The following is a 27,416-nucleotide window of genomic DNA, read 5'->3' on the forward strand; positions in this document are numbered from 1 at the left end:
CACTACAGCTATTTAGCACTCCATCTGCATTCTGTTCCATGACATCTGTCATTTAGTCTCTCCCTCTTCCATCCTATCACAGACCTTCCCTCTTGTTCTTCTCCCCCCCCCCCCACCTTTCACTTGCTCAAAACCTATTACATTTCTAACTTTTGCCAGTTCTGATGAAGGGTCACAGACCTGTTTCTCTCGACACAGATGCTGCCAGACCTGAATATTTCTGGCACTTTCTGTTCTCATTTCAGAGTTCCAATATCTGCAGTATTTTGCTCTTATTTTAGGTTTACTGGAAAGGCTGGCTATACTTAGAGTAGATAAGTCACCTGGTCCAGATGGCTTGCATCCAAGGCTGCTAAAGGAAGTAGGGATGGAGATAGCGGAAAGGCTCGTCATAATCTTCCGATCTTCCCTAGATATGGGGGAGGTGCCAGAGGATAGGAGATGGGCAAATGTGACACCCTTATTCGAGAAAGGGTGTAATGACATTCCTAGTAACTACAGGCCAGTTAATTTAACATCTGTGGTGAGTAAGGTTTTCGAAGCAATAAGCAGAAAAAATAAACCAACAGACACGTGGAGAGGTTTAAGTTAATTAAGGATAACCAGCACAGATTTGTAAGAAACAGACTGTGTTTGACTAATCTAACTGAATTTTTTGATGAAATAACAGAGAAGCTTGAAGGGATTGCAATGGATGTTCTCCATATGGATTTTGAGAAAATATTTGACAAAGTACCACATAAAAGACTGGTTAACAATTCTGAGACTCATGGAATAGAGGGTCAGTGTCAGCTTGGATTAAAAATAATTGGCTTAAGGACAAAACAGCGAGTGATGGCCAATGGTTGTTTTTCAGAATGGAGGATGGGAGACAGTGGTGTTCCCCAAGGCTCAGTGCTGGGACGAATGTTTTTTTCATTATATATAAATGACTTGGATCATGGGATACAGAATAATATTTCAAAATTTGCTGATTGTTACCAAACTTGGGAAGTGTGGCAAACAGTGAGGATGGTACTAAGGCTAGCAGAATGGGCAGACAAGCGGCAGATGGAATTTAATATTGACAATTGCGAGGTAATGCATTTTGGCAGAAGGAATAGGGAGAGGTAATATATAACTTGATGGCACAGTTCTAAAGAGTTTGCAGGGACAGAGAAACCTGGAGGTTCAAGTGCATATATCTTCGATGGTGAGAGAGTGGTTAGTAAAGCATATGGGATCTTGGGCTTCATCAATAGAGACACTGAGTTCAAAAGCAGGGAAATTATGCAACCTTTATAAAACTCTGGTTAGGCCCCAACTGGAGTATTGCGCCCAGTTCTGGTCACCACACTTTAGGAAGGATGTGAGGGTCCTTGAGAGGGTGCAGAGGAGATTTACCAGAATGGTTCCAGGGATGATGGATTTTAATTACAAGGTTAGGTTAGAAAAGCTGGGGTTGTTCTCCTTGGAGCAAAGGAGATTGAGGGGAGATTTGATAGAGGCGTACAAGATTGACAGGTTTAGATAAGTTAAACAAAGAAAAGGATGAAGGGACACAGATTTAAGGTTTTCGGCAAGAAATGCTCAGATGATGCGAGGAAGAACTTTTGTTTTCCACAGTGAGTGGTAATGACCTGGAACTCTTGGCCTACAAGGAAGTGGAGACTGTCAATTATTTCCAAAGGAAATTGGATGGGCTCTTGAGGAAAATAAACTTGCAGGGCTATGTGGATACAGCGGAGGAATGGAACTGATTGGATTTCTCTAGTGCGCTTGCATGGGCTCCATGAGCCGAATGGCCTCCTTCTGTGCCGTAATGACTCTATGACTCAACAACAGCGAAGACAGTCAGGGTAATATCTGAACCACCAGATTACACTGCCCATCTTAAATCACAGTGAACAGTTATGGGCAATATCTGAGCCCACAATTCTCACTCACAGCTCAGTCCTGCGATGCCACCATTAGATTCAATGATGCAAACATTGACATAATGTATGCGAACGCCTACCTTGAATTTGCTGGTGTAAATTGTGGCCCCAGCCGGCTCACTCAGCTCCTTCAACACATTACCTAACAGGCAGATAAAAAAAATCAGTTCTACATATCAGGTGAAATACAGACATCATAACTACACCAAATATCTGACTTCAGAACAGAATCCCAACAACCAAAACTGCTCCCATATACTCGCACTGTACACAATCCCAATAAACCCCAATTCTGGTCGCCGCACTACAGGAAAGATGTGATTTAGCTAGAGAGGATGCAGAAAAGATTCACAAGGATGTTGCCTGGTTTGGAGGGCTTGAGTTATGAAGAGAGATTGGATAGGCTGGGTCTGTTTTCCCTGGAGCGAAGGAGGCTGAGAGGGGACATGATAGAGGTATATAAAATTATGAGAGTCATAGATAGGGTAGATAGCCAGAGTCTGTTCCCCATGGTAGGGGTGACTAAAACTAGAGGGCATAGATTTAAGGTGAGAGGGAAGAAGTTTAAAGGGGGTCAATGCAATAAATTTTTCACACAAAGAATAGTGGGTATCTGGAATGAGCTGCCTGAGGAGGTGGTGGAGGCAGGAACAGTAGCAAAATTTAAGAGGCATCTGGACAGGTAATTGAATGAGCAAGGCATAGAGGGATATGGAATTAATGCAGGCAGGTGGGATTAGTATAGAAAGGCATTATGGTTGGCATGGACGCGGTGGGCCGAAGGGCCTATTTCTATGCCTTACGACTCTATGACTCGAAACCAAACCTCCTCCCATTCACTCCCATTGTACATAATTCCAATAGACCCAAAACCGTACCCATTTACTCCCATTGTACACTATCCCAATAACCAAACCCCTTCCCATTTATTCCGAATGCACACAATCCCAATAATCAAACCCCTTCCCATTCACTCCCACTTTACACAATCCCAATAACCAAACCCAAAGAACAAAGAAAATTACAGCACAGGAACAGGCCCTTCGGCCCTCCAAGCCAGCGCCGATCCAGATCCTCTATCTAAACATGTCGCCTATTTTCTAAGGGTCTGTATCTCTTTACTTCCTGCCCATTCATGTATCTGTCTAGATACATCTTCAAAGACGCTATCGTGCCCGCGTCTACCACCTCCGCTGGCAACGCGTTCCAGGCACCCACCACCCACTGCGTAAAGAACTTTCCACGCATATCCCCCCTAAACTTTTCCCCTCTCACTTTGAACTCGTGACCCCTAATAAATGAATCCCCCACTCTGGGAAAAAGCTTCTTGCTATCCACCCTGTCTATACCTCTCATGATTTTGTACACCTCAATCAGGTCCCCCCTCAACCTCCGTCTTTCTAATGAAAATAATCCTAATCTACTCAACCTCTCTTCATAGCTAGCGCCCTCCATACCAGGCAACATCCTGGTGAACCTCCTCTGCACCCTCTCCAAAGCATCTACATCCTTTTGGTAATGTGGCGACCAGAACTGCACGCAGTATTCGAAATGTGGCCGAACCAAAGTCTTATACAACTGTAACATGACCTGCCAACTCTTGTACTCAATACCCCGTCCGATGAAGGAAAGCATGCCGTATGCCTTCTTGACCACTCTATTGACCTGCGTTGCCACCTTCAGGGAACAATGGACCTGAACACCCAAATCTCTCTGTACATCAATTTTCCCCAGGACTTTTCCATTTACTGTATAGTTCACTCTTCAATTGGATCTTCCAAAATGCATCACCTCGCATTTACCCTGATTGAACTCCATCTGCCATTTCTCTGCCCAACTCTCCAGTCTATTTATATTCTGCTGTATTCTCTGACAGTCCCCTTCACTATCTGCTACTCCACCAATCTTAGTGTCATCTGCAAACTTGCTAATCAGACCACCTATACTTTCCTCCAACAAAAACAAGAAATGCCGGATTCACTCAGCAGGTCTGGCAGCATCTGTGGAAAGAGAAGCAGAGTTAACGTTTCGGGTCAGTGACCCTTCTTCGGAACTGACAAATATTAGAAAAGTCACAGATTATAAACAAGTGAGGTGGGGGTTGGGCAAGAGATAACAAAGGAGAAGGTGCAGATTGGACCAGGCCACATAGCTGACCAAAAGGTCACGGAGCAAAGGCAAACAATATGTTAATGGTGTTTTGAAAGACAAAGCATTAGTACAGATTAGGTGTGAATATACTGAATATAGAACATCAGCAAGTGCAAACCTGAAGAAAAACAACCTGAAAAAAACAGTGGGTAAGCAAACTGAACAAACTAAGATGAAATGAAATAAATGCAAAAAATGTAAAAAGGAATGCAAAAAAAAGGAAGAAAAAATAACTAAAAATAACTAAAAATGAAAGTAAAGTGGGGGGCTGTCATGCTCTGAAATTATTGAACTCAATGTTCAGTCCGGCAGGCTGTAGTGTGCCTAATCGGTAGATGAGATGCTGTTCCTCGAGCTTGCGTTGATGTTCACTGGAACACTGCAGCAATCCCAGGACAGAGATGTGAGCATGAGAGCAGGGGGGAGTGTTGAAATGGCAAGCAACCGGAAGCTCAGGGTCCTGCTTGCGGACTGAGCGGAGATGTTCCGCAAAGCGGTCACCCAGTCTTTCCTCCAAATCATTTATGTATATCACAAACAACAGTGGTCCCAGCACGGGTCCCTGTGGAACACCACTGGTCACACGTCTCCATTTTGAGAAACTCCCTTCCACTGCTACTCTCTGTCTTCTGTTGCCCAGCCAGTTCTTTACCCATCTAGCTAGTACACCCTGGACCCCATGCGACTTCACTTTCTCCATCAGCCTACCATGGGGAACCTTATCAAACGCCTTACTGAAGTCCATGTATATGACATCTACAGCCCTTCCCTCATCAATCAACTTTGTCACTTCCTCAAAGAATTCTATTAAGTTGGTAAGACATGACCATCCCTGCACAAAACCATGTTGCCTATCACTGATAAGCCCATTTTCTTCCAAATGGGAATAGATCCTATCCCTCAGTATCTTCTCCAGCAGCTTCCCTACCACTGACGTCAGGCTCACCAGTCTATAATTACCTGGATTATCCCTGCTACCCTTCTTAAACAAGGGGACAACATTAGCAATTCTCCAGTCCTCCGGGACCTCACCCGTGTTTAAGGATGCTGCAAAATATCTGTTAAGGCCCCAGCTATTTCCTCTCTCGCTTCCGTCAGTAACCTGGGATAGATCCCATCCAGACCTGGGGACTTGTCCACCTTAATGCCTTTTAGAATACCCAACACTTCCTCCCTCCTTATGCCGACTTGACCAAGAGTAATCAAACATCTGTCCCTAACCTCAACATCCGTCATGTCCCTCTCCTCGGTGAATACCGATGCAAAGTACTCATTTAGAATCTCACCCATTTTCTCTGACTCCACGCATAACTTTCCTCCTTTGTCCTTGAGTGGGCCAAACCTTTCTCTAGTTACCCTCTTGATCCTTATATATGAATAAAAGGCTTTGGGATTTTCCTTAACCCTGTTTGCTAAAGATATTTCATGACCCCTTTTAGCCCTCTTAATTCCTCGTTTCAGATTGGTCCTACATTCCCGATATTCTTTCAAAGCTTCGTCTTTCTTCAGCCACCTAGACCTTATGTATGCTTCCTTTTTCCTCTTAGCTGGTCTCACAATTTCACCTTTCATCCATGGTTCCCTAATCTTGCCATTTCTATCCCTCATTTTCACAGGAACATGTCTCTCCTGCACGCTAATCAACCTCTCTTTAAAAGCCTCCCACATATCAAATGTGGATTTACCTTCAAACAGCTGCTCCCAATCTACATTCCCCAGCTCCTGCCGAATTTTGGTATAGTTGGCCTTCCCCCAATTTAGCACTCTTCCTTTAGGACCACTCTCGTCTTTGTCCATGAGTATTCTAAAACTTACGGAATTGTGATCACTATTCCCAAAGTAGTCCCCTACTGAAACTTCAACCACCTGGCCGGGCTCATTCCCCAACACCAGGTCCAGTATGGCCCCTTCTCGAGTTGGACTATTTACATACTGCTCTAGAAAACCCTCCTGGATGCTCCTTACAAATTCTGCTCCATCTGGACCTCTAACACTAAGTGAATCCCAGTCAATGTTGGGAAAATTAAAATCTCCTATCACCACCACCCTGTTGCTCCTCCATCTTTCCATAATCTGTTTACATATTTGTACCTCTATCTCACGCTCGCTGTTGGGAGGCCTGTAGCACAGCCCCAACATTGTTACCGCACCCTTCCTATTTCTGAGTTCTGCCCATATTGCCTCACTGCTCGAGTCCTCCATCGTGCCCTCCTTCAGCACAGCTGTGATATCCTCTTTGACCAGTACTGCAACTCCTCCACCCCTTTTACCTCCCTCTCTATCCCGCCGGAAGCATCGATATCCTGAGATATTTAGTTGCCAATCATGCCCTTCCCTCAACCAAGTCTCAGTAATAGCAATAACATCATACTCCCAGGTACTAATCCAGGCCCTAAGTTCATCTGCCTTACCTACTACACTTCTTGCATTAAAACAAATGCACCTCAGACCACCAGACCCTTTGCGTTCATCATCTGCTCCCTGTCTACTCTTTCCCTTCGTCACGCTGACTTCATTATCTCGTTCCTTACAGGCTTTAGTTACTACCTCCTTACTGTCAACTGACCTCCTCATTTGGTTTCCAACCCCCTGCCACATTAGTTTAAACCCTCCCCAATAGCGTTAGCAAAAGCACCCCCAAGGACATTGGTTCCAGTCCGGCCCAGGTGTAGACCGTCCAATTTGTAATAGTCCCACCTCCCCCAGAACCGGTCCCAATGTCCCAAAAATCTGAACCCCTCCCTCCTGCACCATCTCTCAAGCCACGCATTCATCCTGACTATTCTTTCATTTCTACTCTGACTATCACGTGGCACTGGTAGCAATCCTGAGATTACTACCTCTGAGGTCCTACTTTTTAACTTGGCTCCTAACTCCCTAAATTCTGCTTGTAGGACCTCATCCCGTTTTTTACCTATATCATTGGTGCCTATGTGCACAACGACAACTGGCTGTTCACCCTCCCCCTTCAGAATGTACTGCAGCCGATCTGAGACATCCCTGACCCGTGCACCTGGGAGGCAATTCACTCCCATTGTACACAATCCCAATAACCAAACACCTTCCCACTCACTCACACTGTACACAATCATAATGGGCTAACTTTAAAGCACACGTTTAACGTAATAAAACAGCCCAAGGTGCTTCACGGGAGCATTTTAAAACAAAATATGACACTGGGACACGGACAAAAGCCTGGTCAAAGAGGTAGGTTTCAAGTAGTGGCCTAAAGGAGGAAAGCGAGGGGGAGAGGTAGGGGAGAGGCGGCGCGGGGGAGAGGCGGCGCGGGGGAGAGGCGGCGCGGAAAAGAGACGGAGAGGCGGGGAGGCGGAGAGGCAGCGAGGCGGAGAGGCAGCGAGGCGGAGAGGCGGAGAGGCAGCGAGGCGGAGAGGCAGCGAGGCGGAGAGGCAGCGAGGCGGAGAGGCAGCGAGGCGGAGAGGCAGCGAGGCGGAGAGGCAGCGAGGCAGCGAGGCGGAGAGGCAGCGAGGCGGAGAGGCAGCGAGGCGGAGAGGCAGCGAGGCGGAGAGGCAGCGAGGCGGAGAGGCAGCGAGGCGGAGAGGCAGCGAGGCGGAGAGGCAGCGAGGCGGAGAGGCAGCGAGGCGGAGAGGCAGCGAGGCGGAGAGGCAGCGAGGCGGAGAGGCAGCGAGGCGGAGAGGCAGCGAGGCGGAGAGGCAGCGAGGCGGAGAGGCAGCGAGGCGGAGAGGCAGCGAGGCGGAGAGGCAGCGAGGCGGAGAGGCAGCGAGGCGGAGAGGCAGCGAGGCGGAGAGGCAGCGAGGCGGAGAGGCAGCGAGGCGGAGAGGCAGCGAGGCGGAGAGGCAGCGAGGCGGAGAGGCAGCGAGGCGGAGAGGCAGCGAGGCGGAGAGGCAGCGAGGCGGAGAGGCAGCGAGGCGGAGAGGCAGCGAGGCGGAGAGGCAGCGAGGCGGAGAGGCAGCGAGGCGGAGAGGCAGCGAGGCGGAGAGGCAGCGAGGCGGAGAGGCAGCGAGGCGGAGAGGCAGCGAGGCGGAGAGGCAGCGAGGCGGAGAGGCAGCGAGGCGGAGAGGCAGCGAGGCGGAGAGGCAGCGAGGCGGAGAGGCAGCGAGGCGGAGAGGCAGCGAGGCGGAGAGGCAGCGAGGCGGAGAGGCAGCGAGGCGGAGAGGCAGCGAGGCGGAGAGGCAGCGAGGCGGAGAGGCAGCGAAGCGGAGAGGCAGCGAAGCGGAGAGGCAGCAAAGCGGAGAGGCAGCAAAGCGGAGAGGCAGCAAAGCGGAGAGGCAGCAAAGCGGAGAGGCAGCAAAGCGGAGAGGCAGCAAAGCGGAGAGGCAGCAAAGCGGAGAGGCAGCAAAGCGGAGAGGCAGCAAAGCGGAGAGGCAGCAAAGCGGAGAGGCAGCAAAGCGGAGAGGCAGCAAAGCGGAGAGGCAGCAAAGCGGAGAGGTAGCAAAGCGGAGAGGTGTAGGGAGGGTATTCCAGAGCAGTGGGCTGAGGCAACTGAAGATGTGGCTACCAATGGTGGTGCAATTAAAATCGGGAATGCTCAAGAGGCCAGAATTAGAGAAGCGCAGATATTTTGGAGGTTTGTGGGGTTGGAGGAGATAACAGAGACAGGGAGCGGCGAGGCCACGAAAGGATTTAAAAACAAGAATGAGCATTTTAAAATCAAGATATTGCTTGACTGGGGGTCAATATAGGTCAGTGAGCACAAGGGTGACTGCTGAACGGCACTTGGTGCGAATTAAGACATTGGAAGCAGAGTTTTGGATGACTTGAAGTTTATGGCGGGTAACATGTGGGATACCAGTCAAGAGTGCATTCGAATAGTCAAGTCTAGAGGTAATGAAAGCATGAATGAGGATTTCAGCAGATGAGCTGAGATGGGGCAAATTCGGGCATTTTACGAAGGTGGAAATTGGCTGTCATAGTGGTGGCGCAAATGATATCGAAAGCTCATCTCAGGGTCAAGTATTACCAAGGTTGTGAACAGACTGGTTTAATCTCAGATAGTTGCCAGTGTTACGACCAGGTGAGAAAGGTGTCGAAGGGTTCCCTTTCAGCCTTCACCTGGTCTTACCGTAACAGGGTTTTATTTTAAACACACCGTGTTTTTAGCTCCCCCTTGGTGAATCCTTGTTCACCACTTTCCAATTATAAGGCAAAGAAACCAGCACAAACAGGCTTTCTTAGGTTTAAAGAAGAAAAGTTGAAATTTATTAAACTTAAACTCTAATTCGGTTAACGCCTACGGATACACGACGTGCCCACGCTAGCATGCATACGCAATACACACATGCAGATAGGGACAGAAAGAGCAGAAGAAAAATAAAGTGGAAAAGTTTGAGGCAATATCTGAAGAGGGTTTTTGTTACTGAGCTCGCTGTCGAGTCCTTGATTGTAGGTAGATCTTGCTTTTTGTTGGGGCCCAGTATTCCTCTTAAACCTTGTTCACTGTAGGAGACTTTTCTCTCTTGGGGTTCATGTGCCTTCAGTGGGTTTTGGAGCTCCGTGAGAAAGAGATGGGAGCAGACAGGAGGTCTTCAGTCCAGGAACGTTCTGCTTTCTGCAGACTCTCAGTTCAAACTCTACAATTCAGAAAAAATCCAGACTGCCAAGCAGTTTGACTACGTCTGTTTGTGGATTGTATTGGAGCAGGAAATGGTTCTTTGTTCCAAACACTGTCTGTTAATATGCAAAAATGTCTTTCCAGCCAGGGGACTGGCATCCCCGTGTCACAGGCCTTTTCTTCTCAGCAACAATTTGAAATTTAATATCCATGTGGCGAAATTACTGTGCCTCATTCTTGGCAGGTGGGGGCCTGCATGACACCAGGGAGATAACTGGAGTCGGTAGCTGGGTAACAGAGTTTGGAGCAAGGACCGAAAACAATGGCTTCAGTCTTCCTGAGGAAATTTCTGCTCATCCAGTACTGGGTGTTGGAAAAGCAGTCTGACAATTTAGCAACAGTGGAGGAGTCAAGAGAGCTGGTGGTGAGGTAGAGCTGAGTGTCATCAGTGTATATGTGAAAACTAACACTGTGCTTTCAGATGATGTTACTGAGGTGCAGCATGTAGATGAAAAATAGGAGGGGGCCAAGGAGGGAGGCACCAGAGTTAACCGTACTGGAGCAGGAAGAGAAGTCTCACCCAGCTGGATTACAGTGGAGAGGCGTTGGAGGAGGATGATGTGGTCAACCGTGTCAAAGGCTGCAGACAGGTGGAGAAGGGATAGTTTACCTTTGTCACAGTCACACAGAATGTCATTTGTGACTTGGTAAGAGCTGTTTCGGTACTGTGGCAGTGGCAGAAACCTAACTGGAGGGAATGAACCATGAAGTTCCAAGAAAGATGGGAACGCATTTGGGCGCCAACAAAACTTGCATAGACTTTGGAGAGGAAAGGGAGGTTGGAGATGGGACAGTAGTTTGCAAGGACAGTGGGGCCAAGGGTTGTTTTTTTTTTGAGGAGACGGTTGATGATGGCAGGTTTAAAGGGAGGAGAGAGAGAACAGTTAACAATATTGGCGAACATGAGGACCAGGAGGGGAAGTTGGATGGTCAGCAGTTTGGTGGGAATAGTGTTTTGAATGCTGGACTTTGTAGTAAAATTGTTTTTAAAGATATGATTTTTAATGTAGTGTAGAAAGGATTTGGAGGAGACATGTGACCTCACACCAACACTACCTAGAGAGGAGACAGCACGGTTCCCATGCAAACAAGGAACTCAGATCAAAGACCCTTCTAAAAGCAGAATGCAAGGTTGTAACACCTGAAGAACAATGGGTTTCGCTCTCCCAAACTCTCATTCTAAACAGGGAGTCAGGGACTCTGAAGATGCAAATTTGAATTGAGTCTTTTTTAACACCTGGAAACAAAGGATGGCCTGGGTGGTTCTGCTGTGGGCAAACTCGTGGACTCTGCCTATTGAAAAAGGCAAATGACTATTAACTTTTGATTCTGGATAAATTCAACAGGCTTTCAGAAGTTTGCAGGCTGTAAGGAAGACTGGAAGACACAAAGGCCAACAGTGGCAGCCTCAGAGTAGAGAGAGAGAGCAAACATCTGTTCTCAGAGGATTCATACAGAAAAAGGCTGCTAAGACTTGAATCCAATTCGAAAGCTGAGGCTTGTGGAGGAAAAAAGACCAACGTGGTCATCAGAGATCACCTTAGTCACCTCAGTCCAGGTCGAAAGTGCTCGGAAGAAGTGAGCGAAGAGGCCATTGACTTTGAGAAGAACTGGAAGATCCAACCCACTGCAAAAATATCACTTCAATGAGGACATGTCATAACGTATAAATGTGGTGTGGGGGTAAATTTGGTTCTCTGTAATTAGTATATTGGCTAGTTACAAAGCACTGTTTAGTCAATGTTGATTTTTAGTTTAGCTCATGGTAAAAGTCTTAAAACGTGAAATCCTGCTGTGTACTTTAAATTGGTGTGGAGAGTTCATATCTTGTGTTTTAATGTTAATGATCTCACTGAGGTCTTAACAATAGGGTCAAGGGAGCAGTAGGTGGACAAGATGAGCTCCAAGAGAGCATGAGGAGAGACAGGAGGGAAACTAGAGTAATATGCGTGTTTAGGGGCTAGGCCAAGAGGGAGCATTAGAGAAAGTCTGACCAAGTGGGCTGGTGGAAGGGAGGGATGCAGCAGAGGCAACTGATCGGATAGTCTCAATCTTCATGACAAAAGTCCATGAGCTCCTCACACTTATCGTTCGAGGTGAAGGTGGAGGGGACAGGGGCGAGGGGATTAAGAAGACAGCTTGTAGTTGAGAAAAGCCGGCGGTTATCTTTGCATTCCAGGGCGATCCTGAAATAGTGAGCAGTTTTAACAGATGAGAGCTGGACCCTACAGTATTTTAAGTGGCCAGATCCAGCTGTGAATGGCTAAACCAGTTGTCCTTTCAAGTCCCTTGGACTGCAAGGGGTGGGGAATAGGGCTGTATCGAGTGAGTGAGTAATTGTTTAATCAGGGATGAGGGCAAAGGTGGAGGTGAGGATGCAGTTGAGCAAACTAATGGCTGTAGAAATGTTGTGGCGAATGGAAGGCCAAAGGACAGACAGTTGGGACACAATCCTCTTCCCATTCACTCCCACTGTACACAATCTTAATGGACCCAAACCCCTTCCATTCACTCCCAATGTACAAATGTCCAATAGATCCAAGCAACTTTGAATTCACTCCCACTGCACATTCCCAATGGACCCAAACCACATCTCATTCACATCCATGTACAAAATCCCAATGGACCCAAACCTCTACCCATTCACTTCCACTGTACGCAATCCCAATGGATGCAAACCTCTTCCCTTGCATTCCTAATATACATAATCCCAATGGACCCAAACCCCTTCCCATTCACTCCCACTGTACACATTCCCAATGGACTCAACCCCTTCCCATTCACTCTTCGGGGAGGTGGTAGAAGCAGGTACGATAGCGACGTTTTAAGAAGCATCTTGACAAATACATGAATAGGATGGGAATAGAGGGATACGGACCCCAGAAGTGCAGAAGGTTTTAGTTTAGACAGGCATCAAGATCAGTGCAGGCTTGGAGAGCCGAAAGGCCTGTTCCTATGCTGTACTGTTCTTTGTTCTTTATTCACACCCACAATACAAAAGCCCAATGGACCCAAACCCTTCCCAGTCACTCTCATTGTATACAATCTCGATTGACCCAAACTCCTTCCCATTCACTCCCACCACACATGATCCCAATGGATCAATCCCTTCCCATTCACTCCCAATGTATACAATCCCATGGACTAAACTTCTCTCAAGTCTGCAGGCTGTCCGGACTATCACAATTCCAACACCACAGCATCTCCTGCCCGGCCATTCCCAACACCACAGCATCTCCTGCCCGGCCATTCCCAATGCCACAGTGTCACCAGCTCGACCATTTCCAACACTACAGTGTCTCCTGCCCAGCCATTCCCAATGCCACAGTGTCACCAGCTCAACCATTCCCAACATCACAGAGTCTCCTGCTCGGCCATTCCCAATGCCACAGTGTCACCAGCTCGACCATTCCCAACACCGCAGTGCCACCCGCTCATCCATTCCCAACATCACAGTGTCTCCTGCCCGGCCATTCCCAACACCACAGTGCCACCCGTTCACCCATTCCCAACACCACAGTGCCACCCGCTCGGCCATTCCCAATGCCACAGTGCCACCCGCTCGGCCATTCCCAACACTACAGTGTCTCCTGCCCAGCCATTCCCAATGCCACAGTGTCACCAGCTCAACCATTCCCAACACCACAGAGTCTCCTGCTCGGCCATTCCCAATGCCACAGTGTCACCAGCTCGACCATTCCCAACACCACAGTGTCTCCTGCCCGGCCATTCCCAACACCACAGTGTCTCCTGCCCGGCCATTCCCAACACCACAGTGCCACCCGCTCATCCATTCCCAACACCACAGTGTCTCCTGCCCGGCCATTCCCAACACCACAGTGCCACCCGTTCACCCATTCCCAACACCACAGTGCCACCCGCTCACCCATTCCCAACACCACAGTGCCACCCGCTCACCCATTCCCAACACCACAGTGCCACCCGCTCACCCATTCCCAACACCACAGTGCCACCCGCTCACCCATTCCCAACACCACAGTGCCACCCGCTCACCCATTCCCAACACCACAGTGTCACCCGCTCACCCATTCCCAATGCCACAGTGCCACCCGCTCACCCATTCCCAATGCCACAGTGTCACCCGCTCACCCATTCCCAACGCCACAGTGTCTCCTGCCCAGCCATTCCCAACACCACAGTGTCTCTTGCCCATCTGATTTCTTCCAGGCCCAATTATGTTGAGTGATTACATTCAGCCCAATGCTCTGTGCAGAAGATGCCTCCCACACACCGTTGCCTCCAGCTCCCTGGTCGTGAATACTACAGATGGGATTGCTGTCCTGGCTCTCTATGCAGGCTCGAAGAGCTCGGTTCATCTTCTGCTCCATCTCAGCATCACCTCGTTGCACTGCTCCGAAATCCAGCTCCGCTGCGTTGTCTCCTTGAACCTGGGTGGGCAGCAGGAGGATGTGGCAAAGAGTAGAGTTACAAGAAGAGAAACTGGAATCTCTACATTGGGAGTGCCTCTCCATCCCACACCCTCACTGACGCCGCAGCCCCTCACTGCTCCCCAACTGCGTCATCGACCCTCATCGAACCGCACCTGCACCACCGATCCCCACGCTCGTCGGGCCCCTTGCCCCACACTTGCACCGACACCCCTCACCAACACATCACACTGATCCATACCTGGATTGAGGAGGCTGCCCCTCCTCCTACTCCGATTCGATAGACAGGGCCTCCGATCTTCACCACATCCATCTCTGAAACCAGAGACATGGGTCAGCACAAGGGTCAACACATGCGACAGGGGTCGCAATACATGGGACGGGGACAAAACACATGGGACGGGGCAGTGCAGGGTCAGTGCACGGGTAACAATACACAGGACAAGGGTCAGTGCACAGGTAACAATACACAGGACAGGTCAGTGCATAGGTAACAATACACAGGACAGGTCAGTGCACGGGTAACAATACACAGGACGGGTCAGTGCACGGGTAACAATACACAGGACAAGGGTCAGTGCACAGGTAACAATACACAGGACAGGTCAGTGCATAGGTAACAATACACAGGACAGGTCAGTGCACGGGTAACAATACACAGGACGGGTCAGTGCACGGGTAACAATACACAGGAGGGGTCAGTGCACGGGTAACAATACAAAGGACAAGGGTCAGTGCACAGGTAACAATACACAGGACAGGTCAGTGCACGGGTAACAATACAAAGGACAAGGGTCAGTGCACAGGTAACAATACACAGGACAAGGGTCAGTGCACAGGTAACAATACACAGGACAGGTCAGTGCACAGGTAACAATACACAGGACAGGTCAGTGCACAGGTAACAATACACAGGACAAGGGTCAGTGCACAGGTAACAATACACAGGACAGGTCAGTGCACAGGTAACAATACACAGGACGGGTCAGTGCACGGGTAACAATACACAGGAGGGGTCAGTGCACGGGTAACAATACAAAGGACAAGGGTCAGTGCACAGGTAACAATACACAGGACAGGGGACAGTGCACAGGTAACAATACACAGGAGGGGTCAGTGCATGGGTAACAATACACAAGACAGGGGTCAGTGCATGTGTAACAATGCACAGGACAGGTCAGTACATGGGTAACAATACACAGGACAAGGGTCAGTGCACGGGTAACAATACACAAGACAGGGGTCAGTGCATGTGTAACAATGCACAGGACAGGTCAGTACATGGGTAACAATACACAGGAGGGGTCAGTGCAGGGGTAACAATACACAGGAGGGGTCAGTGCAGGGGTAACAATACACAAGACAGGGGTCAGTGCATGTGTAACAATGCACAGGACAGGTCAGTACATGGGTAACAATACACAGGAGGGGTCAGTGCAGGGGTAACAATACACAGGACAGGGGTCAGTGCATGTGTAACAATACACAGGACAGGTCAGTACATGGGTAACAATACACAGGACAGGGGTCAGTGCATGTGTAACAATACACAGGACAGGTCAGTACATGGGTAACAATACACAAGACAGGGGTCAGTGCATGTGTAACAATACACAGGACAGGTCAGTACATGGGTAACAATACACAGGACAAGGGTCAGTGCACGGGTAACAATACACAAGACAGGGGTCAGTGCATGTGTAACAATGCACAGGACAGGTCAGTACATGGGTAACAATACACAGGACAGGGATCAGTGCATGGGTAACAATACACAGGACAGGTCAGTGCATGGGTAACAATGCACAGGACAGGTCAGTACATGGGCAACAATACACAGGACAGGTCAGTGCACGGGTAACAATACACAGGACAGGTCAGTACATGGTCAACAATACACAGGACAGGGATCAGTGCAGGGGTAACAATACACAAGACAGGGGTCAGTGCATGGGTAACAATACACAGGACAGGTCAGTACATGGGTAACAATACACAGGAGGGGTCAGTGCAGGGGTAACAATACACAGGAGGGGTCAGTGCAGGGGTAACAGTGAACAGGACAGGGATCAGTGCAGGGGTAACAATACACAAGACAGGGGTCAGTGCATGGGTAACAATACACAGGACAGGTCAGTGCATGGGTAACAATACACAGGACAGGTCAGTGCATGGGCAACAATACACAGGACAGGTCAGTGCATGGGTAACAATACACAGGACAGGTCAGTACATGGGCAACAATACACAGGACAGGTCAGTGCACGGGTAACAATACACAGGACAGGGGTCAGTGCACGGGTAACAATACACAGGACAGGTCAGTGCACGGGTAACAATACACAGGACAGGTCAGTGCACGGGTAACAATACACAGGACAGGGGTCAGTGCACGGGCAACAATACACAGGACAGGGGTCAGTGGATGGGTAACAATACACAGGACGGGGTCAGTGCATGGGTAACAATACACAGGACAGGTCAGTGCATGGGTAACAATACACAGGACAGGGGTCAGTGCATGGGTAACAATACACAGGACAGGGGTCAGTGCATGGGTAACAATACACAGGACAGGGGTCAGTGCATGGGTAACAATACACAGGACAGGGGTCAGTGCACGGGTAACAATACACAAGACGGGGTCAGTGCACGGGTAACAATACACAGGACAGGTCAATTCACGGGTAACAATACACAGGACAGGTCAGTGCACGGGTAACAATACACAGGACAGGGGTCAGTGCACGGGTAACAATACACAGGACAGGTCAGTGCACGGGTAACAATACACAGGACAGGTCAGTGCACGGGTAACAATACACAGGACAGGCGTCGGTGCACGGGTAACAATAAACAGGACAGGGATCAGTGCACGGGTAACAATACACAGGACAGGGGTCAGTGCACAGGTAACAATACACAGGACAGGTCAGTGAATGGTAACAATACACAGGACAGGGGTCAGTGCATGGGTAACAATACACAGGGGGGGGTCAGTACACACGGGTAACAATGCACAGGATGGAGGTCATCACAGGGCTTCAAAATACACAAGACATAAGTCAAGGCAGAGATTACAACATTTAGGACACAGGTTAGTGCAGGGGTTCCCTTAACGCCTCAGCACAATAACAGAAGACAGACTGACCTGATACAGGACTCCGACTAGAACACAACTGGTTAACAGGTTAAACAGACCTAAAAAATTGTCAACTGGTGTAGAGGCTCTGACCAACACCCCATCTCATGTCCCCAGCTCTTTGAAAAGGGGCGTTCGATTGTACAAATATAGGTTTTACTGCAGTATGCTCTCTCAGCCTTTTATGTTGTAACTTATCAAATGCTTTCTTAAAATCCACATAAACAACATCCACCGCATTCCCTTCATCCTCCTCCTCTGTTAAATCATCAAAAAATCATTCAGATTAGTCAAGCATGATTTGCCTTTCACAAATCCATGCTGGCTCTCCATAATTAACTCTAACCTCTCTAAGTGTCCGTTGATATTTTCCCTGATAATTGTTTCTAAAACCTTACCCCCCACTGATGTTAAACTAATTGGCCTGTAGTTGCTGGGACTGTCCTTACATCTTTCTTGAATAAGGGTCTCACATTTGCCACTCTCCAATCCTCTGGCACCTCCCCCGTATCCAGGGGGGATCGGAAGATTATGGCAAGCCCTTAAAAGATCTACAGGTCCGCATCAAACACTGCCAGGGCAGGTACAGCACCCTTTACACTGCCCCATCAAACACTCCTGGGGCAGTCTAAAAACCTCCTCCCCTGGTTGGCCCCTCTGCCCCCAAAATGCCGACACCCCACTAACCCTCGCAGCACCCACCTGGCTCTGGTTGCTCCTTGCGGACATGCCCATCTTCAATGGTTCCAATACCAGCGCTGAACATGATTGGTTTCAGCCACTCCCTTCTCTCTTGACCAGGAAGCAGCATGCCAAATGAGCGCGCAAATCCTGGAATCAAAACAGAGCCTGTTCATATGCAGGGAGACACTGATCCACACCTACCAGGACCTGACCAGATCCGGGAGTTCGTCCCCACCAGGACCTGACCAGATCTGGGAGTCCGCTCCCACCAGGGCCTGAACAGATCCAGGAGTCTGCTCCCAACCGGACTGACCAGATCCAGGAGTCTGCTCCCACCAGGACCTGAACAGATCCAGGAGTCTGCTCCCACCAGGACCTGAACAGATCCAGGAGTCTGCTCCCACCCGGACTGACAAGATCCAGGAGTCTGCTCCCACCCGGACTGACAAGATCCAGGAGTCTGCTCCCACCCGGACTGACAAGATCCAGGAGTCTGCTCCCACCCGGACTGACAAGATCCAGGAGTCTGCTCCCACCAGGACCTGAACAGATCCAGGAGTCTGCTCCCACCCGGACTGACAAGATCCAGGAGTCTGCTCCCACCCGGACTGACAAGATCCAGGAGTCTGCTCCCACCCGGACTGACAAGATCCAGGAGTCTGCTCCCACCCGGACTGACAAGATCCAGGAGTCTGCTCCCACCCGGACTGACAAGATCCAGGAGTCTGCTCCCACCCGGACTGACAAGATCCAGGAGTCTGCTCCCACCCGGACTGACAAGATCCAGGAGTCTGCTCCCACCCGGACTGACAAGATCCAGGAGTCTGCTCCCACCCGGACTGACAAGATCCAGGAGTCTGCTCCCACCCGGACTGACAAGATCCAGGAGTCTGCTCCCACCCGGACTGACCAGATCCAGGAGTCTGCTCCCACCCGGACTGACCAGATCCAGGAGTCTGCTCCCACCCGGACTGACAAGATCCAGGAGTCTGCTCCCACCCGGACTGACAAGATCCTGGAGTCTGCTCCCACCCGGACTGACCAGATCCAGGAGTCTGCTCCCACCCGGACTGACAAGATCCAGGAGTCTGCTCCCACCCGGACTGACAAGATCCAGGAGTCTGCTCCCACCAGGACCTGAACAGATCCAGGAGTCAGCTCCCACCAGGACCTGAACAGATCCAGGAGTCTGCTCCCACCCGGACTGACAAGATCCAGGAGTCTGCTCCCACCCGGACTGACAAGATCCAGGAGTCTGCTCCCACCCGGACTGACAAGATCCAGGAGTCTGCTCCCACCCGGACTGACAAGATCCAGGAGTCTGCTCCCACCCGGACTGACAAGATCCAGGAGTCTGCTCCCACCCGGACTGACAAGATCCAGGAGTCTGCTCCCACCCGGACTGACAAGATCCAGGAGTCTGCTCCCACCCGGACTGACAAGATCCAGGAGTCTGCTCCCACCCGGACTGACAAGATCCAGGAGTCTGCTCCCACCCGGACTGACAAGATCCAGGAGTCTGCTCCCACCCGGACTGACAAGATCCAGGAGTCTGCTCCCACCCGGACTGACAAGATCCAGGAGTCTGCTCCCACCCGGACTGACAAGATCCAGGAGTCTGCTCCCACCAGGACCTGAACAGATCCAGGAGTCCATTCCCACCAGGATCTGAACAGATCCAGGAGTCCGCTCCCACCAGTACCTGAACAGATCCAGGAGTCTGCTCCCACCCGGACCTGAACAGATCCAGGAGTCCATTCCCACCAGGACCTGAACAGATCCAGGAGTCCGTTCCCACCAGGACCTGAACAGATCCAGGAGTCCGCTCCCATCCGGATCTGACCAGATCCAGGAGTCTGCTCCCACCCGGACTGACCAGATCCAGGAGTCTGCTCCCACCCGGACTGACCAGATCCAGCAGTCTGCTCCCACCCGGACTGACCAGATCCAGCAGTCTGCTCCCACCCGGACTGACCAGATCCAGCAGTCTGCTCCCACCCGGAATGACCAGATCCAGGAGTCTGCTCCCACCCGGACTGACCAGATCCAGGAGTCGGCTCCCACCCGGACTGACCAGATCCAGCAGTCTGCTCCCACCTGGACTGACCAGATCCAGCAGTCTGCTCCCACCCAGAATGACCAGATCCAGCAGTCTGCTCCCACCCGGAATGACCAGATCCAGGAGTCTGCTCCCACCCGGAATGACCAGGTCCAGGAGTCCGTTCCCGCCCGGACTGACCAGATCCAGGAGTCCATGCCAACCCCAAGGGGATCAGATCCAGGACTCCGTGCTGACCATGATCGGACCAGATCCAGGACTCCGCCCCTGCCCCGTCCTGGAACCTAAGCAGATGCAGCAGTCTGCAACTCCCATGACCAACCTGCCAGGACTGGCTCTCCAAACTTGTTGCCATAGTCAGAAGCTCCGTTACTGGCCTCAATAGCCACCTCCAGAGGCCGTGCAAAATTTGCAGGATAATCGAATGCCCGATCTTCCCAAGGCTGCTCGTAGCCTGCAAACAGAGAGTAATTTAATCAGTGTTAACATGACAACACACTCTAGCAACTTGGTGAAAAGCAGCTGCAGAGGACGGACTGAACTGACCGGAAACACCGGCTCCAGAGGAACGGACGCGGAAACACCGGCTCCGGAGGAACGGACACGGAAACACCGGGAGGAACGGACACGGAAACACCGGCTCTGGAGGAACGGTCACGGAAACACCGGCTCTGGAGGAACGGACGCGGAAACACCGGCTCGGCAGGAACGGACGCGGAAAAACCGGCTCGGCAGGAACGGACGCGGAAAAACCGGCTCTGGAGGAACGGACGCGGAAACACCTGCTCGGCAGGAACGGACGCGGAAACACCGGCTCGGCAGGAACGGACGCGGAAAAACCGGCTCGGCAGGAACGGACGCGGAAAAACCGGCTCGGCAGGAACGGACGCGGAAAAACCGGCTCGGCAGGAACGGACGCGGAAACACCGGCTCGGCAGGAACAGACGCGGAAACACCGGCTCGGCAGGAACGGACGCGGAAACACCGGCTCGGCAGGAACGGACGCGGAAACACCGGCTCGGCAGGAACGGACGCGGAAACACCGGCTCGGCAGGAACGGACGCGGAAACACCGGCTCGGCAGGAACGGACGCGGAAACACCGGCTCCGGAGGAACGGACACGGAAACACCGGCTCCGGAGGAACGGACACGGAAACACCGGCTCCGGAGGAACGGACACGGAAACACCGGCTCCGGAGGAACGGACACGGAAACACCGGCTCCGGAGGAACGGACACGGAAACACCGGCTCCGGAGGAACGGACACGGAAACACCGGCTCCGGAGGAACGGACACGGAAACACCGGCTCCGGAGGAACGGACACGGAAACACCGGCTCGGGAGAAACGGACACGGAAACACCGGCTCGGGAGGAACGGACACGGAAACACCGGCTCCGGAGGAACGGACACGGAAACACCGGCTCCGGAGGAATGGACACGGAAACACCGGCTCGGCAGGAACGGACGCGGAAATACCGGCTCGGCAGGAAACAGGAGCTTGGGAGGAACAGACACAGAAACACCGTCCGGGAAGAGACAACACGGAAACACCGGCTCAGCAGGAAACACCGGCTCGGGAGGTGCAGCCTGGGGAGCGAGTGGCATAGTGGTATTGTCACTGGATTAGTAACCCAGACACCCAGGATATTCCTCAGCGGACATGGCTTTGAATCCCACAACAGCAGAATTCAATTAATAAAAAAAATCTGGAATTAAAAACTGGTTTAATGATGGCCATGAAACCATTGTCGATTGTTCTAAGACCCCACCTGGTTCACTAATGTCCTTTATAGAAGGAAATCTGCTTTCCTTACATGTGGCAGTGGTTCACACCGCAGCCTCACAGCTCCAGCGACCCAGGTTCAGTTCTGGGTACTGCCTGCGCGGAGTTTGCAAGTTCTCCCTGTGACCGCGTGGGTTGCTGCCGGGTGCTCCGGTTTCCTCCCACAGCCAAACACTTGCAGGTTGATGGGTAAATTGGCCATTGGAAATTGCCCCTAGTGTAGGTAGGTGGTAGGAGAATGGTGGGGATGTGGTAGGGAATATGGGATTAATGTAGGATTAGTATAAATGGCTGGTTGTTGGTCGGCACAGACTCGGTGGGCCGAAGGGCCTGTTTCAGTGACTCCAGACCCACAGCAATTTGGTTGACTCTTACATGCCCTCTGAAATTGCTTAGCAAACCACTCAGTTGTACCTAACAGCTACAAAATCAAACAGGAATGAAACCGGACGGTCCAACCGGCATCAACCTAGGCACCGGAAGCGACAACGACAAACCCAGCCCTGTCGACCCTGCAAAGTCCTCCTTACTAACATCTGGGGGCTTGTGCCAAAGTTGGGAGAGCTGTCCTACACACTAGTCAAGCAACAGCCTGACATAGTCACACTCACGGATTCATACCTTACAGACAATGTCCCAGACACTGCAATCACCATCCCAGAGTACGTCCTGTCCAACCGGCAACACAGACCTAGCAGAGGTGGCAGCACTGTGGTATACAGTGCAGAGGGAGCTGCACTGGGAGTCCTCAACATCGGCTCCGAACCCCATGATGTCTCATGGCATCAGGTCAAACATGGGCAAGGAAACCTCCTGCTGATTACCACCTACCTCCCTCCCTCAGCTGATGATCAGCACTGCTCCATGTTGAACACCACTTGGAGGAAGCACTGAGGGTGGCAAGGGCACAGAGTGTACTCTGGGTGGGGGACTTCAATGTCCATCACCAAGAGTGGCTCGGTAGCATCACTACTGACCGAGCTGGCCGAGTCCTAAAGGACCTAGCTGCTAGACTGGGTCTGTGGCAGGTGGTGAGGGAACCAACAAGAGGGAAAAACATACTTGACCTCATTATCACCAATCTGCCTGCTGCAGATGCTTCTGTTCACGACAGTATTGGGAGGAGTGACCACCACACAGTCCTTGTGGAGACGAAGTCCTAGCTTCACATTTAGGATACCCTCCATCGTGTTGTGTGGCACTGCCACTGTACTAAACGGGATAGATTTCAAACAGATCTAGCAATGCAAAACTGGGCATCCATGAGGCGCTGTGGAGCATCAGCAACGCAAAATTGTACTCAACCACAATCTGTAACCTTCTTCTTCTTCTTTGGCTTCCTTGTCTTGAGAGACAATGGGTAAGCGCCTGGAGGTGGTCAGTGGTTTGTGAAGCAGCGCCTGGAGTGGCTATAAAGGCCAATTCTAGAGTGACACTCTTCCAAAGGTGCTGCAGATAAAATTGGTCGTCGGGCTGTGACGCAGTTGGCTCTCCCATTGCGCTTCTGTCTTTTTTCCTGCCAACTGCTAAGTCTCTTCGACTCGCCACACTTTAGCCCCGCATTTATGGTTGCCCGCCAGCTCTGGCAATCGCTGGCAACTAACTCCCATGACTTGTGATCATTGTCACAGGATTTCATGTCGTGTTTGCAGACATCTTTAAAGCAGAGACAAAGATGGCCAGTGGGTCTGATACCAGTGGCGAGCTCGCTGTACAATGTGTCCTTGGGGATCCTGCCATCTTCCATGCGGCTCACATGGCCAAGCCATCTCAAGCGCCGCTGACTCAGTAATGTGTATAAGCTGGGGGTGTTGGCCGCCTCAAGGACTTCTGTGTTGGAGATACGGTCCTGCCACCTGATGCCAAGGATTCTCCAGAGGCAGCCAAGATGGAATGAATTGAGACGTCGCTCTTGGATGACATACGTTGTCCAGGCCTCGCTGCGGTAGAGCAAGGTACTGAGGACACAGGCTTGATACACTCGGACTTCTGTGCTCATGCCAGTGCGCCATTTTCCCACACTCTCTTGGCCAGTCTGGACATAGCAGTGGAAGCCTTTCCCATGCGCTTGTTGATTTCTGCATCGAGAGACAGGTTACTGGTGATAGTTGAGCCTAGGTAGGTGAACTCTTGAGCCACTTCCAGAGTGTGGTCGCCAATATTGATGGATGGAGCATTTCTGACGTCCTGCCCCATGATGTTCGTTTTCTTGAGGCTGATGGTTAGGCCAAATTCGGTGCAGGCAGCCGCAAACCTGTTGATGAGACTCTGCAGGCACTCTTCAGTGTGAGATGTTAAAGCAGTATCGTCAGCAAAGAGGAGTTCCCTGATGAGGACTTTCTGTACTTTGGTCTTCGCTCTTATATGGGCAAGGTTGAACAACCTGCCACCAGATCTTGTGTGGAGAAAAATTCCTTCTTCTGAAGACTTGAACTCATGTGAGAGCAGCAGGGAGAGGAAGATCCCAAACAGTGTAGGTGCGAGAACACAGCCCTGTTTCATTCCACTCAGGATAGGAAAGGGGTCTGATGAGGCGCCGCTATGTTGAATTGTGCCTTTCATATTGTCATGGAATGAGGTGATGATACTTAGTAGCTTTGGTGGGCATCCAATCTTTTCTAGTAGTCTGAAGGTCAAAGGCTTTGGTGAGATCAATGAAAGCAACGTAAAGGGGCATCTGTTGTTCGCGGCATTTCTCCTGTAGCTGACGAAGGGAGAACAGCATGTCAATGGTGGATCTCTCTGCTCTCAGGATAGACCCGCTCAGCCAGCTTCTGGAGCCTGTTTAAAGCGACTCGAGCGAAGACTTTCCCCACTATACTGAGCAGAGAGATTCCATGGTAGTTGTTGCAGTCACCATGGTCACCCTTGTTCTTATAGAGGGTGATGATATTGGCATCGCGCATGTCCTGTTGTACTGCTCCCTTGTCCCAGCACAGGCAAAGCAGTTCGTGCAGAGCTGAGAGTATAGCAGGCTTAGCACTCTTGATTATTTCAGGGGTAATGCTGTCCTTCCCAGTGGCTTTTCCGCTGGCTAGAGAATCAATGGCATCACTGAGTTCAGCTTTCGTTGGCTGTACGTCCAGCTCATCCCTGACTGGCAGAGACTGGGCTGCATTGAGGATGGTCTCAGTGACATTTTCCCTGGCGTCCAGTTCCAGGTAGTGCTCAACCCAGCGGTCCATTTGCTTGCATTGGTCAGTGATTGTGTTCCCTGATTTAGACTTGAGGGGGTGGGGGGGGGGGGGAGGGGTGGGGATCTTCTGGATGGTTGGCCCAAAAGATCTCTTAATGTCATCATATATTTCTCTGATGTTTCCAGTGTCTGAGGCCAGCTGAATATGACTGCATAGGTGTTGCCAGTAGTCATTTGCGCAGCGCCTGGCTGTTCTTTGTGCAGCGCTTCTGGCTGCTTTAAGTGCAACGGATGTTAACTCGCTGGGGGCTTTCTTGTAGTTCAGCAGTGCAATGCGCTTAGCGGCTATGACAGGTTCCAGCTCTTCAATGTGAGATTAAAAACCAGTCTGCACACGTTTGCCATAGGTGGTCGTAGCTGACTCATAGATGGCGTCTCTGATGTGGGCCCACTTGGTCTCTGCATCCCCTGTGGGAGTGTTTTGAAGGGTTTTTTCAAGTGAATTTAGAAATTTATGTAACAGCTGTGGATAAGAAATTCTGCTCATGCTGATGCGCGGGTGGCCCTTCTGCTTGGAGTGATGCAGCTTCTTTGGTTTGAGTCTAACTTTGCTGCACACCAGGGAGTGGTCGGTGTCGCAGTCCACACTGTGGAAGCTGCGTGTGATTTGAACACTGCTTAAAGAGGCTCGCCTTGTGACGATGAGGTCCAGCTGGTGCCAACGACGTGATCTTGGGTGCCTCCATGAAACCTGGTGACAGGGTTTAGTGTGAAAGAATGAGTTGGTGATGCAGAGGTTATGATAGGTACACAACTCAAGCAGTCTCTGCCCGTTCTCATTCATCCTTCCAACGCCATAGAGCCCAAGGCAGGAGGGCCATGAGTCATGGTCGGCCCCAACTCTGGCATTAAAGTCCCCCAGCAGGAACAGGTGTTCGGTGTTGGGGATGCTACTAATGATATTATGGAGTTCCTCATAGAACTTATCTTTAACTTCATGTGGGGAGCAGAGTGTTGGAGCATAGATGCTGAGGAGGTGTACTGGACCAGAGGTGGTGAGCAGTCGGATGGACAGTATGCATTCTGAGCCATTTGAAGGTGGCTCTATCATGCTGAGCAAAGAGTTTCTGATGGCGAAGCCCACTCCATGCTGTCTTGGTTCTTCAGGATCCCTACCCTGCCAGAAGAAGGTGTAGTCTTGCTCTGCTAGAGAGCCACTCGCGGGGAGGCGTGTCTCCTGAAGTGCTGCAATGTCTACATTGAGTCTACTGAGCTCGTTGTTAATGATGGCGGTCTTCCGAGAATCGTTGATTTGTGTAAAGTCTTCCGACAGGCCAGGACACATAGTTCTGACGTTCCAGCTTGCAAAACGAAGGGCTGGTACCTTCTTTCCTTTATTGGTCGTGCTGTTTGGTGCGGTGTTACAGTCCACTTGTCGGGCAATGACCCTGAGCTCCAAGCACCCATTGAAGCAGGTGGACTGTGGCAGGACATACCTTTATTGACCGGGGGCTGCCCGGTGTGAGGCGGGCAGTAGCTGTCCAGTGAGGTGCGATGACCTCTCTCACCGACAAAGGCAACCCGTGGCGCACAATCTCTATGCCAACTGAGCTGGACTTATAACCCGTAACTGCTGCCTTCTGAGTTGTTCCGGTCGCTGCGAGGTGACTATGGAGTGACCTCTCCATGGCGCAGGCCTGGGCGAATGTATGGAGGTTGTGAGTTGCCCAAGCGTCAAAACCCCCCTCTCGCCCTTCCTGGTGGGGTCCGAAGGAGTGCAGAGTATGATGTTTGGCACCGGTATGGCTGCAGGAACTGCCGGAAACATGCCAAAGATGACATATGACCGCCTACAGGGCTCCGGATTTTCTGTTCAGGTTACTCAACCACAATCTGTAACCTTATAGTCTGGCATATTCCCCACTCTACCATTACCATCAAGCCAGGAGACCAACCCTGGTTCAATGAAGAGTGTAAGAGGGCACGCCAGGAGCGTGTCAACCTGGTGAAGTTACAACACAGGACTACTTGCGTGCAAAACAGTGAAAGCAGCATGCGATAGACAGAGCTAAGTGATCCCATAACCAACAGATCAGATCTAAGCTCTGCACTCCTGCCACATCCAGTCGTGAATGGTGGTGGACAATTAAACAACTAACTGGAGGAGGCTCCACAATTATCTCCATCCTCAATGATGGAAGAGCCCAGCACATCAGTGCAAAAGATGAGGTTGAAGCATTTGCAACCATCTTCAGCCAGAACTGCCAAGTGGATGATCCATCTCTGCCTCCTCCTGAAGTCCCCAGCATCACAGATGCCAGTCTTCAGCCAATCCGATTCACTCCACGTGATATCAAGAAACGACTGAAGGCACTGGATACTGCAAAGGCTATGGGTCCTGACAATATTCCGGCTACTGCACTGAAGACCTGTGCTCCGCGCCCCTAGCCAAGCTGCTCCAGTACAGCTACAACACTGGCATCTGCCCGGCAATGTGTAAAATTGCCCAGGTATGTCCTGTACACAAAAAACAGGACAAATCCA

At 50.9% G+C, this 27,416-nt stretch overlaps 1 protein-coding gene across 4 annotated transcripts in view; it reads right to left on the reverse strand.

The window, feature by feature from the left end:
• Positions 1-27,416, reverse strand: part of pfas (phosphoribosylformylglycinamidine synthase) — a 213,259-nt gene that overhangs the window by 35,833 nt on the left and 150,010 nt on the right. For all 4 annotated transcript variants that reach the window (XM_068051309.1, XM_068051306.1, XM_068051307.1 and 1 more), the window contains exons 10-14: positions 20,274-20,405; positions 17,911-18,039; positions 14,308-14,381; positions 13,910-14,066; positions 1,997-2,058 (exon numbers count right to left, since the gene is read on the reverse strand). In XM_068051309.1, the coding sequence (XP_067907410.1) occupies positions 1,997-2,058; positions 13,910-14,066; positions 14,308-14,381; positions 17,911-18,039; positions 20,274-20,405 (554 nt within the window). The remainder of the gene's footprint in view (positions 1-1,996; positions 2,059-13,909; positions 14,067-14,307; positions 14,382-17,910; positions 18,040-20,273; positions 20,406-27,416) is intronic.

The sequence above is a fragment of the Heterodontus francisci genome, chromosome 19 (genome assembly GCF_036365525.1).
Source record: "Heterodontus francisci isolate sHetFra1 chromosome 19, sHetFra1.hap1, whole genome shotgun sequence".
Taxonomy (NCBI): Eukaryota; Metazoa; Chordata; class Chondrichthyes; order Heterodontiformes; family Heterodontidae; genus Heterodontus; species Heterodontus francisci.